Source organism: Corvus moneduloides, chromosome 5 (genome assembly GCF_009650955.1).
Source record: "Corvus moneduloides isolate bCorMon1 chromosome 5, bCorMon1.pri, whole genome shotgun sequence".
Taxonomy (NCBI): domain Eukaryota; kingdom Metazoa; phylum Chordata; class Aves; order Passeriformes; family Corvidae; genus Corvus; species Corvus moneduloides.
In genome coordinates, this window is record NC_045480.1 from 40,630,839 (window position 1) to 40,646,675 (window position 15,837).

General features: G+C 37.3%; 1 protein-coding gene across 1 annotated transcript in view; it reads left to right on the forward strand.

Moving 5' to 3' along the window:
* NAF1 (nuclear assembly factor 1 ribonucleoprotein) overlaps positions 1-9,582 on the forward strand; it is a 28,128-nt gene extending 18,546 nt beyond the window's left edge. The window contains exon 8 of the mRNA XM_032109271.1: positions 533-9,582. Within this exon, the coding sequence (XP_031965162.1) occupies positions 533-942 (410 nt within the window). The 3' untranslated portion in view covers positions 943-9,582. The remainder of the gene's footprint in view (positions 1-532) is intronic.
* Positions 9,583-15,837: the final 6,255 nt, after the last annotated feature.

Genomic DNA, 15,837 nt, shown 5'->3' on the forward strand with positions numbered 1-15,837 from the left:
AGACTGTTCTTTTTCAGATAGAGTAAGTCAATTTTATTAATCTGAGCTTGAATAATTTCTTGTGTCTTATGTCTATGCTGTAATACCAACTTGGGACTGAAAGTTGAATACCCCTTCAGTGTAATGCAGTGTTGATTTATGTTTAGTTTTAAAATGTGTTGTTTTTAAATCTTGTTTTAAATGAAGGCTTCCAAAATACTAAAAATCTGCATTTTCCTGAGATCCATTTATACAAATGGAAAGTCTGGAGGGAAAGAAGGTGAAATTCTCTTTTAAAGACTGAATTTGCAACTCTCAGGATCGTCCTTTTTATATTACTCCAATCAATCAAGATGAGATGAGTTACTAAACAGCAGATTAGCTGGTATTATTTTGTCCTTTATGTATTCGTTGCCAGTATTATTTGTTGGTAAGATTACTTTTCAAATTTCCTTGACTTCTTCTTGAAAGATTTGTGAAGACTAAGCTTGATCTTTCCAAAATAATATTACAGCTCTGTGCATGTGGGTTCTTGTATTTGTTTATTCTGTAGGTGAGAATAAAGGGCTTGATCAGTCAGTGCAACAGCCTGCTTCAAGTTACTCAAGGGGATACCGCGGCAGAGGGTTCTCCAGGGATGTATTTCCTCCTCCATCAGGCCCTCGAGGGTTTTTCAGACCAAAAGTAAGACCACCACAGCTATACTCTTCAGACAAGAGGATACACCAGGAATCGCCAGTGTTTCCACCACCTTACAGAAAAGAAAATCCAATGATGCAACAGTATTCCTTTCCTCCTCCAGTTTTTGATTCTGTCAGTGGTGGGCATCAATTCCACCCTTCACCTTCAAATATGAATATGATGTGGACAGGCCCAAGCGTGTACAATTCACCCTACTCATTTCTGCCACCACCGCCGCCACCTCCTCCCGACAGCCATCCTCCTCAGTTCAGGCATTACTAAGTTTCCATACGCGTCCATGTAGAGCACTGCAGTTTACAGGGAGAAAGAACAGGCTGCCAAGACTGCTTTTCCTTATTTTGGAGATGTTCTCTTTTACTGCAGCAGTAGACCAAATGCAGAGTTTTGTGCTATATGGGGCATCCGCAGAAAATGATTCTTTTTCTACATATGTTTTCTGTTTCCAAAAAGAAATCTATATGATAAAAGTAACTGACTATTAAGTAATGGTTTATTTTTATAATATCTGCTACTTTAAGATGATAAATAAAAGCCTTTTGGAGACTGGTATGTGGTGGTGGAAATCTACTTTGTAATAAATGTAAGATATTTTATATAACTGCTGTTAAGTACCGCTGAGGATATTTCACATGGACAATATTTTAATATTTTTAGAATGGTGGTGTATTGCTGTGCTAAACCATTTTCCTCAATTTCTGCAGATTTTGAAACCTGTTTGGGAACTGAAAATCTGACATCTAAATTTTGAGCTAGGTTTTCCACTATATGTAAGGCATAAAACACTATCCAGCTTTGAATACTTCACTAATTTTGTATTAACTAAAAGACTGGATCTGGATGGTTCTTTTTTTAAAATAGCTGGAGTAGCTAGGTCTGAATTTGGACCAGCAGCTGACTTACTGTGTCACATTTAGTGTTCTGCAATGGTATTAGATCAACCTACTCCTGAGATGTTTTGCATTTAATTTAGAATTAAAAACCAGCATAATTTCTCTAGCTTGCCTCTAGCTTCTCTAGCTCCTAATGCAGAGATGCCTATAAATACCTACTAGAATGTGCAGTCAGCCTTTCGAGGAAGGAGTCATCAGGTCTGTCAGGGAGAGGAAGCCGTTTCAGAACTCCCTTGTTTAAATTTGTAAATGCAGATGGCACTAGATTGCTGTTTGATTACAGTCTAAACTGTCTCTTCTGAAATTACGAGGTTCATCAATTTTTCCAGCTTGTTGGAGGGAGGTGAAGTTGTCAACCAAGGATCATTTGGAACAACCTCCTACTGTCCAAAGAGTTGGTCCTACAATTGCACTTCCTAGTCTGTATGGAATTGACTTTGCCTGACTAGGAGGGAAGGCCTTAGACTGCATCAATATTTTATAAACAGGAGGAAAAAGTTCTTGTGGGACAGACATCTTAAAGATTATTTTTGGACTGAAAAGTCATTACTAGTTGTGATGATTTTTGAATCTTTACCAATACAGTCACCTTGAACTGATAAAAGTGTGCAGCATGTATTTCTATTCTCAATCTCATTTTGGTCTTACTACTTTAAATATGCAATTAAAGGCTAAGTAATCTGTGCAGGTGTTGCTTAGACTTCAATTCCAAAGAGCTTTAAGAATGAAGCAAAATTTTAATGCACAGAGGTGGGGACTGCCTTGTCAAGATGGTGCGACTCAGAACTAGAATTTAATTTCAGACTTGAAAGTTTGCTGTAATATATTTTAAGTAATAATATTCTTTGCTATATCTAGAACTGTTTCACAAGGGTGCAGCTGAGAATGTTGTATAGATGTCCGTTTATGGCAAGCAGGTACTGTGTAATGGCAACAAATACTTTCAGAACAGCAGCATTCTAGACATCAATGTTTAACTCAGGTCCTGCAGATTATTTTTTTGTAGTAAAAAAAATGTCCAATTCCAGTTTGTGGTAAATGTTTGTTTCAGGGGAAAGGAGAAGGGGCTGAATTTCTGTCTATTAAGCTGTAACCCAGATATTACCATTCCCAGTGACAGGGGATGTTAACAGTGATAGGGATATTACAAGTGGATTACCAAATGTGAAAGTGTTTCCAAGTCAATTATATAGTAAGGAGGAAGAAACTGTCAACATTACACTTGCACTTGGGGTGCCAGTGGCTTGCTGTTTGTCCTGGGCACAGACATCGTCAGTGTCGAGATCCGAAGGGGCGGTTGAAGAGTTAACTTCCAACGTCAAGAAAAGGAGTGAGGTACTAGAAAGTGCAGGTACAACAGTCTTAATTATTACTACTGTTGCAACTGGTGGTTTTTTATGTATAGTAATGTTCGCTTTTTTCTGCAGTAATTGGATCTGGACTAATAATTCTTTGATTAAGCTGTTAAGATTTCTCTTAAACTGTGTTCTCCTTTCCCATAATAATATTTTTGCGTGTAACAAAAATGTATGCAATATATTGCAGAAATAGATTGCAATTTTTGGTTTTATTAGTTTCTCTGAAAGATGCGCAAAGCAATTTCGACATCAGAAAAGTCTTTGAGTTCAAGACAATTTTCAGCAGTGACACCCAGCATCTTGCCAAAAAGTAGCAGAGATTGCTAGGCTCTGGGCTGTGATGGGTCAAATGTTGTAAGTATTTTCTAGTAGAGAAAGTAGAGAAAATAAGGGTATTTTCTAGTAGTTGAGTATTTCTCCATTTCTGACTCCTGTTGTCTGTTTCCACATTTGGCTGCAATAGAGCTCTGTCACTTCTGTAACATTTTTAGTTATTCCCCTTTTTTGGGACATTTTTTCATGGACTGCTTTCCAGAGAAAGCTTAAGGCATGGGATGGAGGGGAGAGACTCAAGGAAAAGAGGCTATGGGAAAGATTTGCTATGATTTTTCAAAAGGCTGAGACTTAACTGCACACATACTTCTATTTGTAAGCTATTGGAGTGTATAAATTATTGTGACTATGAAAACGTGGGAAATGAAAAACTGTAATTGCACATTTGACGACATACCTCTTAAATTTTAAACAAGGGTGGTACTTTCACTGGCCTTTAATTTAGACAAGTCAGGAAGGGGATGCACTTGTCTTGGAGGTGAACAGGAAAAGGACAAACAGGCTTCTGAAAGGAAAGTTCTCACAAGTGGTGTGGGAAGCAGGGCAGCCCGTGCTGCCATAGCTTGCTTGGAGAGATGGTGGAATCTACAGTCTTGGAGGGATTCAGAATTTGACTTTGGACAAGGGTCTGTGGGATGTAATGTCCAAGTTAGTCTTTCTTTTAGTGGAGAGGTGGACCAGGTGATCTGTGAAATCCATCCAAGCCCAAACTATTCATTACTGTCATTCTTCTGGAGTTCTGTCTTCTCACCAGAGATTTTTTTTGTTTCTAGATGCTGAGAGGCATGAATAGCCTAGCCTGAATTACTGTTTTTTGGGAAGCCTAGCTTTTTATTTATGCTATTGTAATCCTTCATTATACCTCAGATTTTTATAAATAAAATATCCATGCTGTACTAAAAGTTGGACTTGCTGCAGAAGATAATGACTGCTTCCATTTCAGTGGATGTAAGATGAATTGAAGAATGGTTTCTTTATTAGTTGTTTGGAAACTAATGCTAATGAGAGTCTTAGTTGCTGTCATTTTCCCTTAAGGGATAAAGCATTCTGTATTGTACAACTTATTTTGAGAATGTTATCAAGGAATAACTATCCAACTTTTTTTTAATAAAATACAAGAACAAAAAAACCCCTGAGAGCTATTTTTAACATACATTATAATGTTCTCTAAAGTAGGGGTTTTTGCCTTAGAGGAGACCTTTTTAATAATGCAAGACACTCATGCCAGGATGCATATTAGTGACATGCAGATAAAAACAAGAAATAAGCAGGGGTTTTTGTAGGTTATATTTAGATGTTTCCAGGTTCCATTTTCTATTTCTTTGCAACTCAAAGGTATAGTCAGTTATTCTTGTCTAGTGAATTTAGTGATGCACATAATCTGATTTAAAGGATTGATGAATCTGCACTGAACAGTTGGTAATAAATTTGTTACAGTGACAGGTGGAAAAAATGGAAAACACTGCCAATGATGACAAGACTTTAACAGAACAGTTTACCTGTCAGGGCAAATACATAATTCTGGAAAGCATGTATAATGATCTTTCTTAATCACTATAAGGCTTAGTCAGAATTATTGTATGTGGGGTAGCCTTCACTTGCTGTAAATGAAATCTCTTGTAACTATGGAAGAATAATATTGTTGATTTTCCTGTGAATCTGATGCTCTGCATTTTTTAGGCAATGTTTTGCGAAAATGCTTTATTAGAATTTGCTGTTTGGCTGCTGAGGTTTGAAATCAATGGAAATTATGAATCACAGAATTGTTTGGATTGGTAAAGATCATCTGGGTCCAACCCTTCTGCAATGGGCAGGGACACCTTCCAGTAGACCAGGTTGCTCAGAGCCCCATCCAGTCTGGCCTTGCTTAGTGCATAATGCTTGCTGTTTATTAGCAGAAAGCCAGCCAGTTACACGCAGGAACAGGAGTGAGCAACTGTCACATACTCCAGCTTTGAACTTGGACACAGAATCTCCTCTGACTCTTCTGTGCCCACCTGAGTAGCTGTGAGTACCTGGGTAGAAAATAACTTGCTCCACAAAATGCTGAAACTACTATGGGAGCAATTACAGTTATGAAGTGTCTTAAGTTTGTTTATATTAAGTCCCAAAGACTATTGTTTGCATTCTAAACAGGAAGATTTCACTCAGTGAGTTTCCTACTGTGGGAAGTAGGAGATAAAAATCTAGGAACTTCTTAATTGTCAAGAATGAACTGCTGCTTGATGCCAGAATTAGTTGTTGTGAAGGTCTGTCTTTTGGAAGAAGTGGTACAGCTGATATTTTTTTTAAAGAGAAGAAAAATGTTACCTATATCCATTTGATACTATTAGCTCAATTTTTAATATGTACATTAGGTGGTCTCAGATCTGTTTTGTGAGAATTGCATGCGAGACCTGTAAAAAAATTTTTTTTTCTTCAACATAGACTCAAGAAAAGGGAGTATATTTTGTGAGATTTCAGTTGATTCCTTTATGTGAATGTTTGACCTCACATAGACTTTCTACAGTATTCAGTTTGCAACTGAAAATTATACCTAGACTATAAAGGCTTGTTAAACCTGCCTACTGGATCTTCAGTCTTGATTCCACCTTTCCTGGGCTGTCCTGTGTAATAGTATGCACCTTTATGTACAAGCAAACCTTTATTAAATGGCATTTTTGTGAGCACTTTTTGCAGAAATCATGGTCAGCATTTAGTTTCTTGGTTACACTCTTCACTGCGATGTGTTTAATTCATAATTTTACATTATTTATGCTACCCTGCAATCCTCAGTCTCCACAGCTTGGCTTTGCCACGTATTGATGCACTTGATCATTGGTCTTGGTTAATGCTTTCTGCAGTGTGGAGAACACAGGGGTATATTACACTTTTTCCTACTTCTTGGCACTGCAACACTCATCTCTGCCACCATTATATCCAAAAGAGGTACAGTACCACATGCATTGATATTCTGCTTTTGGTGACTGGCGTTTGGCTTTCCCCTTGCAATGTACCCCATATATACACAGTATGCTCTCTTTATGGTATACCTCATTTCTGCTCTCAGTACAATTCTGACCCTGAAATTACTTGGACATTAACAATTTCCATCCCTCCAGCATAAGATGATGAAGTGATGATTACTAGAGTTTGAGATGGAAACAATAACTGCACCCTAGAGAAAAAAACAGTCTTGGGTAAGTATGTAGGTCATGATGCTCCTTTGTCTGTGAGCAGAGAATCCTGTTTGCTGTTTCATTTCGCAATTCCGATGTAGTGAAAGAAGAAAGGCTTATTGACCTTAGCAGAAAGAGGATTATCGTAGCCTCCAAAATTGTGTCTGGGTGTGACAGTGTAGAACATTCAGATCATCTAATTGCCACCATGAATCTCAAGAAAATCAGCCATTTCTTGTATTGGAGAAGCAGCAGGGGAAAACCACCAAAAAAGGCATAGCATTTATAAAGATACGAATTTCTCAGCAAAATATTTCCTATTAAGTTCAAACTCATTTTGGTGGAATATGTAGCACACTGGAGATGGTTTTATTATAATGAACCTAGAGGGACTGTCCTTTTAGAGAACAGACAATTCTAGTTAGGCACAAGTTAGGTCAGTGTCTCCTGTGCTCTGTAACTGGTTTGGAGATTTTGTTTAAAAAAGGAATTTTGGGCAGAATCAATCCATCTAGTGTGGATGTCTGGAAAACATTAAACTTTGGATCCTAAGAGGAATTCAGCTTGCATTTCAGAGAGAATGTGGGGTCAGACACTAGGCTTCTCTTATCCCAGGCTCATGAGTCTAAACCAGTTTAAAATCTTTTAAAGTCCCGTTTTTACCTTTTTGTGTGGTGCAAGGATATCATAGAAATGAGTGTAAAGTGCTTTTACTTAGTGATTTTTTTCTTTTGATTTTATTTTTAATCTTGAGCTTTTTTACTTTAGACCCAAAAACCTACACAAGTGGCTGCCTTCTTACAGGTGGTCAGTAGCTAATCCAGTTAGGTTGTGCTGTTCTTTAGTCTCAGAATAGAGGACAAGAGTGAACAGTAATCATGACTGACTCTGAGCTAGCTTATAATGTAATATAAGAGGAGACATAGAAAATCTTTAAAGCTATGTTTTATGTCTTGCTACATTCTAATTTTAAAAAGTAATCTTGGGAAGCAAATCTTTTAATCAAGGAAGAATTTTTTTATAGTGTCTTAATTATCATCTGATGTTTTATTTCCAGGCAACAGTTGTAGTATCAATATAAAGAAAGCATGCATGTATATGTAATATAATAAATAATGTAATAATACATGTCCTGTATAAATGTTACATTATCATTAATTATTATATATGTGAGTATATACATATAAGCAAGTATTAGTTATTCTGAACTACGATAATTTTACCTGCTTCGTGCTAACTTTGCAGCAGACAGACAATTGTTGAGTTGGCGCTGCCTAGGCAGTTACTGCAAGGCTGCCGAATCAAAGCAATTGAGCATGTTAATGCTCTTATTCCATTGCACTGTGTTAAGTAAAACATTAATTTCAATTATCTCTTGAAACGGAGAAAACACTTAATTTTTTGGGAGAATCTGTTCTTTTCTTCACTTTACCTGTGATGCTAGGATGGCTGTGCCCTGTGTTTTCCCTGTGCAAATGACAGATGGAGGGATCCACACTCAAGTCACTTTCTGAGGTAGTTCATTGTTCTGCTTCATGTGATGTGTTGTCACGTAAGGGATTTACTGTCATACAGGAGCTCTGCCTGGCTGCATTTTATTTTTTTGTTGAAAGTTTTTAAACAAAAGTTTATAAAGTTAAAAGTTTTCAGTGCATGTTTAGTGAGTGGTTAAGTGGATGTAGAAAGGCTCTGAAAAGGTGGTTGTCACCTCTGCACTATGTTACTGTATGTCTTCTAAAAATAAGTGGTCATGTTTCAATGGGATCAGTTTTCTAAGTTAGCTGAAAAGCAAACCTAGTAGTAAGACAAAAGGTCTTGAAGGGATCTGAATGATAATGTAGCTTCCCATACCATCTTGAAAGGCAAGGACCTGTTGGAGTGGGTCCGGAGGAGAGATGTAAAGATGTTTAGAGGGCTGCAGCACCTCTCCTGTGAAGACAGAGTGAGACACTTTGAGTGGTTCGACCTGGAGAAGAAAAGGCTCCAGGGAGACCTTATTGCAGCCTTTCAGCACCTAAAAGGGTCTTGAAAGAAAGACAAAAAGAGACTATTTAGTAGGGCCTGTAGCAATAGGACAAGGGTTAAGGGTTTTAAACTACAAGAGGGTAGATTCAGACTAAATGTAAAGATGGAGTGTTTTATGGTGAGGGTGGTGAAACACTGGATTGGCTTGCCCAGACGAGCTGTGGATTCCCTGTGCTTGGAACATTGAAGGCGAGGTTGGATGGGGCTGTGAGAAACCTGACCTCATTGAAGATGTCCCTGCCCATGGCAGGGGAGTTGGGCCAGGTGACCTTTAAAGGTCCCTTCCAACCCAAACCATTTTGTGATTCTGTTAAAGTGGATGGTGTTATTGTTTTGGAAGTTTTCAACATCCACACATCTTTATGATGAAACTACAATTTCATTGTACTAGGATATTTTTTTTCAGATTGTTAGCACTGTCAAATGTCAGTGATTAAAAAAATAATAATCTGGAGCTTTAACCTTACTGCTTATACCTCCAAAGTGATTAGTTTAATTTCTCTATCATACCCTGTTTCCTATATTCAATTCTTTTGTCGTGTATTAGTGCATTTCAAATTCCATTAAAGTTGTGATTATAAAAGAGTGGGTTTTTTTAAACTCAAGAAGCAATTTAATAACTTCCAGGTGTAATTACAGTATCTCTTGACGATCAAGTAATTTAATTTTTAAAAACACCTGTTGTCAAGTATTTTCTTGCCTTCACTTACTACATCATACAGAAGCCAAAGACAGTAAAACAGATACTTTGACATGTAAGTAATACACTTCAAAATTTCAGTAAGGAAAGAGAGCTACAAAAATCTGTTCTTGATGTTGCTCATTACTTAGTGTGAAATTTTGGATCCCTTAATGTTTATTAGAGTTTTCTTTGTATGCAATTGAATCAGAATCAACTATCAGTGTTTTTTTCTTTAAAGAAGTCCTTCCTTATTCCTCTGGCATGTAAATAATTTTCTGAAACAATAGTGTATGAGATAAAAACACAAAAGAAAGGGGTCTCTACTTGCATCCGTCCAAAAGAATTAACAGATTTTCTCTACAGATTTTCTGAACAAGGCCTAAGGAAGTTCAATATGACTGAGAGATCAGATGCTTGTACTACTTTGAATAAAGTAAAAAGCAATTGACAACACATACCTGTGAGTAATATTTATTTGCTAGTACCTCTTGAATTTTTATTTGTATAGGCTAATAAATAGTGCTACGCTACAAATGTTTTGTATGCAAATGTCTTATGTCTTGTGCAGGAGACATGAAAGTGGAAATGAACTTGGAATGGAGTATGTTAAAGAGCTTGTTAGTCAGCTGTAAGCACAATAACCATCAACCAACACTGAGGTATTAAAGTTTCTGTTTACACTCACAAATTGTCCCGGTACTAATAGGATCTCGCTTTTAAGGCTTTAAAACTGAGCAGTTTTGATGTGGCTAAAACAGAAAGCAATGTGATTTATTAGAGCATAATGACAGACTACAATCTTTGATAGCCTTTAAATACAAAGGCTACGGATCACCTTCATCTCTCAAGGGTGAAAATTGGAAGCATCATCATTATATGAGCATTATGAGTAAATGCTTCAGAATACACTTGAGCTGAAAAATGATGCATAGACAATTGGTCACATGGTTTACTATTATAAAAAAATGCTCTTCCATTTTTCATTTATTACAGGGCTTGTATTGCTAGTAAACCCTCTCATTTATGTTTGCCCATCTCTGCTATTTGCATTTCAGTGCAATGAATAATTACGATGACATGCCTTGTGGTTCAGAATCAGAAGAAATAACTCTTTGGACAGGGAAAAGCCTGCTTAGTCTCACCAGAGTTATGCAACATGCTGAAAAAATACTGCAATCCACTTGAAATATTGTAGTATCTCAGTGCAAACCACTGTTTTCCTGTAATGACAAAACTAGGAACTAATAATATCTAAGGTGGGTTTTCGGTAAGTAGACAGATGTTTGCACTAGGGAAGTATTTGTTTTTAGACTGATGAGCTCAGTAGTCCAGTTTATAACTTAGTACTTCTGTGGATACAAGAAGTCAAGAGTACAGGCCAGAACCAGAGAGATGAGCAGGATAACCTCAAGAATATTTAAAGGCCTGACTTCTGACTAGATTTATGTTGGGTAGCACTTAGTCACATCCACATACATACGTGCATACACACACAAACATATTTTTGATTTGCAAGGATGGCAAAATTTGTTTCTAGATGGAGGAAACATGTACGTATGTCTTAGATATATTTTTTAGAGATATATGTAATAAATATTTAAATATAATACTATATCTCTATATAGAATATATCTAACAAAATGTATAAAACCTTTTAAAATGCATATTTAAAAGTGGAGATTGCTGTTGTGTATCTGAAAATACTGATCTGTCATAATGGAAGCATCTATTGAAAAAGTAGCATTTGGAGAAATTCCTGGGACAATATTCTGAATACTTGGAAGCTCTGAAAACTGTGTTTACTGCTCAGAGTTCATTTTGTGGCCAAGGCTGGGGCAGAGGAGGTGGCAGGCCCTAAGGCAGCTGTGTGGCAAAGATACCTGGCTCCATCAGAGTCCTCCTGGAACTGAATGCAGATATTTTCAGTGTTGACAGTTGGAAAATTGTGGTTTAGGGAATTTTTAAAAATCTGCTGCAATGTTCTGCCTATTAGTTTGGCAGCCTTTGTATGTGCTGGATTTGTGTGAGGTTCCCTCTATGTGAGACTGCTCTCCTCTTTCTTGCCTGCGCTGGCACTTAGTTACATGGAAGGAAGAGTTCTTCTACACTGTAAAAGGCAGCAGCACCACTGAGGCCAGACTAAGTTGGAGATGGTCTGCACTATCTGCTTGTGCTGTGGTTAAATTCAGCTGGATGTTCAGGAGTGGATCACCGTTACTTGTGTGAACTTTATAACAAATTCCCATTTCATCCTAGGCAGACAAAGCATTTTTATAAGGGCTTGAGACCACCCAAACAACAGATACCCCCAACTCCCTGATAGTTTGTGGTTAAAACGGTTTGGTGCTGCAGAACAATGTGATGTTGTCTTAGCTTCTTGTCGTTCTATTCTGAAAATTATTAAAATGTGAATTATTTTAATCCTGGAAGAATTAAAGAGGAAGAACACTGATTAGAAAAGTTATTAAATACTAAGAGAAAAAGCAGGGAATTAGAACTTGATGACTCAGTAAGATTGAGGATTACCCCTTCTGAGGAGATCAGTTGTTTTCCACTGAGTGATGACTGCTATGAGAACGGGAGAGCAAATTAACTTCTGGATACTGCTGGTTACACCTTGGCATCTCTTGTGTGTATTCATAAGTAAATAATTGCTGTGTTCTTCTGAACTTTGTATATCCTGATTTGTGGATTCTCTTGGCACCTGGTAGAAGATGCTGAACGAAGTGACCTAGAGAAGGAGGGTTGAAGTGCTAACAACTGAAAAAAGAAGACTGTGTAAGTATAGGTAAGCTTGAAAATGCCATATGCAAGATTTTGGTCTAAATAAAAGCACAGACTTAGTTAAAATAACAAATGAATAAAAAAGGTTGTTCTATTTATTTTGTTTTTATGATTTCTGTGTTGCTTATCAAAAAACCAAACCAACCAACCTACTAGAAACTACCAAAGAAACCTCAAAAAGAAACCCTTTGGGCATTCTAGGATGAAATTTGGTCTATAGCTTTTCAGGGGCAATTCCAATATAGTCTTGCATGCTATTTTGTGCTGCTAGACGTCTTTTTTGGCTTCCTTAGTGCCCTAGTCTAACTCATGCGTAAGTGTATCAATGCTTGTGCTGGCCTATCACAGAGCAAGGAGTAAACCAGGAAAGCATTAATGCATGTAGGGTTAGAGCTAGAGAAACCACAGAGGACCAGGAGTGGAGGTAACAAGTAATGAGAACAGACCAATTTTTTATCTTGACATATGGTTCTCTGGAGTGGCGGCTTTGGGGATTTCTATACACAGAACTGCATCTTTGATTGTAGATATGGACTGCTGGGAAATAAGATTGAATGCATTGTTATTATTGTTATTATTCCTCATGGTAGAAGAAGTATTATGATCTTATTTTTATTATTATCTTACTTAGAAATAAAGTTATACTGTGTAATATGTCTTACTCAACATGTAATTTTGCTTTCTTCTGCAAAGGAACTGGGTTTGCATATTAGCTCTGTGTTTGAACTATAGGGAGTAATATAGCTGAAAATCTACTAGGTGTAGTAGAAGAAGTGTTAACTCTACTGCTTCATACAGAAAAGACTTGGGAACAACAGAGCTTCAGGTGTTAGTAAGAGAAGAAAAATGAGATTAAAGAAAAAATTTCCAAAATATATGTTGAAATCTGTTGTGCCTATTGTATTCAGTAATTATATCCAAAAGCAAATATCTATGAGGGAGATCCAATCACAGGACTGGGAGGTAGATACTGATGTTTGACAAAAACAAAGAATAAACTACAATTTTCAGCTTTCTTAAATACCTTTTGAGTTTTCATGCAATACTCAAGACTTGTTACCTTATTATCTTATCATAATGCTCTAGGTAGTTGCAATATGTACTGTGAGTCAGTGTCTGTTCAAAATCCGTGGGTTTATTTTCTCTAGTATTGCTACTCTTTGGTGAAGTCACTGGTCATTAGCTGTAAGTGCAATCAAAACTCTGCATGATGCAAGAAACATCAATTTGGGTTTTGTTGAGAATGGTCAGTGCTCTGATGGTTTTGAAAAGTGTTAAGTCAGTTTTCTTAGTCAAAGTAAAATCTGTTTGAAAAATGAACATATTTAATGTTTATTCACCTCTGTAGACAAAGTGAAAGTAAAGGAATAATATTTTTTCTTAATCAGTTTGGAAATGGTGTCATTTACTGTGGTGAGATGCCTAGATTGGTAATCTCAGATAAGATCTTTGTAAAGTAAACCAGAGGTGAGGAAAAACCCTCCACACACAAAAAAAACCCCTCCTGCCCTTGAAAGACACCTGTAGATGTAAAACAAACAAAAGATCAAAGGGATGAAGCAGAGCAGAAGGCTGAAGAAAGCTCTTATTAAAGGGGAAAAAAAATAGAATCCTTACCTGAGAAGACAGGGATCTGAAAAGCAGAGAGTCATTGTAATGTGCTGTAGTTAAACAGACAAAAATGAAAAGGTAAGAAAAAATAATGTTACCTTGCACAGGTGCAAAGAGGTGTTAGAATAATTAGGAAAACAAAAAGATGAACTGGCTGACACTAAGTAAGATGCTCGTGGGCGTTTGCAGAAGAGGAGCTGCATGCCATGTAAGTATTTGATGAAGCTGTACATGTAAAAACTAAACATAATCATGTGCATAATAATCTCAGATACTTTCTAGAAGACAATGATACCTTAAAAAGTTAGAGAAATAATTTTAAGGACTAACCATAAATATTGTACCTGTAAAATGGCTTTCATTACAGTGATCAAGTCTTGGGACTTCACCAGAACAAGGTGGGTTTCTTATGAGATGGTTTAAAAAACAAATTCATGTTAATGTGAAGTTTGAGCCATAAAGGACTTGAAAAAAGTTAGTAATATGGACATATTTTTCCAAGACAAATTTTTAATCCTACTGAGGTAATTCCTGCCCCACCCTTTCCTAGGTGTTACGAGCTTTTCTTCTCTCAACTTCTTAATCTGTGATTTCTACGTCTTCTTTTTTTTAATCATGCTTGCAATGCAAATAACACCCTGCTATGCAAGTTTATCTGTAAGTTTATGAACTGAAACTTTGTGTATATGTGTGCTTTACTGTCCTACCTCTCAGGACCTGAATAGTTGGTCGTTGCCACATGTTTGGGTGGACTCTGGTAAAAAAAACAGCAGTCATTAGACTGATGCCCTGTTGCTGGAAATAATCTCCCTCTTTAAAGTTCATGCCAAGAGAATCACTATTCACTTAATTTGGTCCAAATTTACTTCTGCTTTTCTGCTCCTTTGGACCGTAACTACCATGTAGTAAGTTGTGCTTGTTTTCCAAAATACGTAGCAAAATATGTAGTTTTCCTTTTTGAGTGTGTTTACAATATAGAAGACATCAGTTTTAGGCATGAGAAACATTCCATAATGACTGCTGTGTAGATCATGAAGAAGATCTGGCAAAAAAAGGATCCTCTACAAGATTACTAATCTACAAGATTAGTTTCTCACAAAAAATATGTGGAATAATAGTGTGTCATTTCTGTTCAGGAGCTCACTTCATAAGTATGATAAGTGCAGGAGTATCACTCTGTCCTGTGTATTTTGAGCTGAATTCTTCCACAGCCTTGCGTGGCCTCAAGATGTAGATGTAGTGTCAGAGGGTCAGTCATCTACATGCTTTTTAGATATGTTTTCTCTCTGCCATGGGATATTATTGCCATCACTTACGGATTCCTGAAATTGTCTTCACAGAATGGGTAAGGTTGGAAGGGACTATGGTGCTCAGGCAGGGTCATCCCAGAGCACATGGCACAGGATTGCATCCAGATGGCTCTGGAATATGTCTGGTGAGGGAGACTCCACAGCCTCTTGGGACAATCTATTCCCATGTGTGGTCACTTGCATAGTAATGAAGTTCCTCCTCATGTTCAGCTGCAACTTCCTGTGCATCAGTTCCTGCCTGCTTTTCTAGTCCTATGGTGTAGCAGCTCTGCAAGGAGATTGGCTCCTTCCTGTCTTCTGAGTCGTCTTCCATGCTTGGTCAGTAGCCTGTGTATGTGTTAAGATGTTATTGCTTGGCTGCTTGTGTGAATTTAGCATTGTTCTAAGAGCATCTAGATTCTGTGTTCAGTGCTGGAAGCTAAAACTGTCAATTTTGGATTGTCTTGACCTGATAATTATTGCAATTAACTTATTACCTGTTTAGAGGCTGAGATGATTCCAAAAAGCTTTTATTGGCAAGCCTCATTGAATTTTTTTCTTCAGTTTTCTGCTTTTCTTCTATAATTCAGAATGCATTGCCTCATTGTGGGATGTGCTGTCATCCTGGTGGTTAGGTTTATGAGTTCTTTCATGCTTTCTATTTTGTTAGGCAATCTCTTGTTTATATCTCTTAGACTCCTAAGTGAAATGAAGATGGTGTTTAAAGGACTACAGCAATGGAAGTCCCATCTCTCTGAAGACAGAATACAGTACACTTGCTGTTGCAGTTAGATGTAATATAACAGCAGCATTTAGGTCTGTAGCAGCTGCTGACTTTCATTATGTTACAAGAAGCAACCTATTCTCCTGTTAGAGCACAGCTTCAGTCTGAGAGAGGGTTCACAGCATGGAGCTGCGAGGTGAGTGCATTATTCAGGGTTGCTCAGCAGGTCAGAGGGTGTGAGAAGCAGCCCGATACTGCTGGGAAGATGAGCCTTTGAACAATTTACTTCCCTACAAGCCATG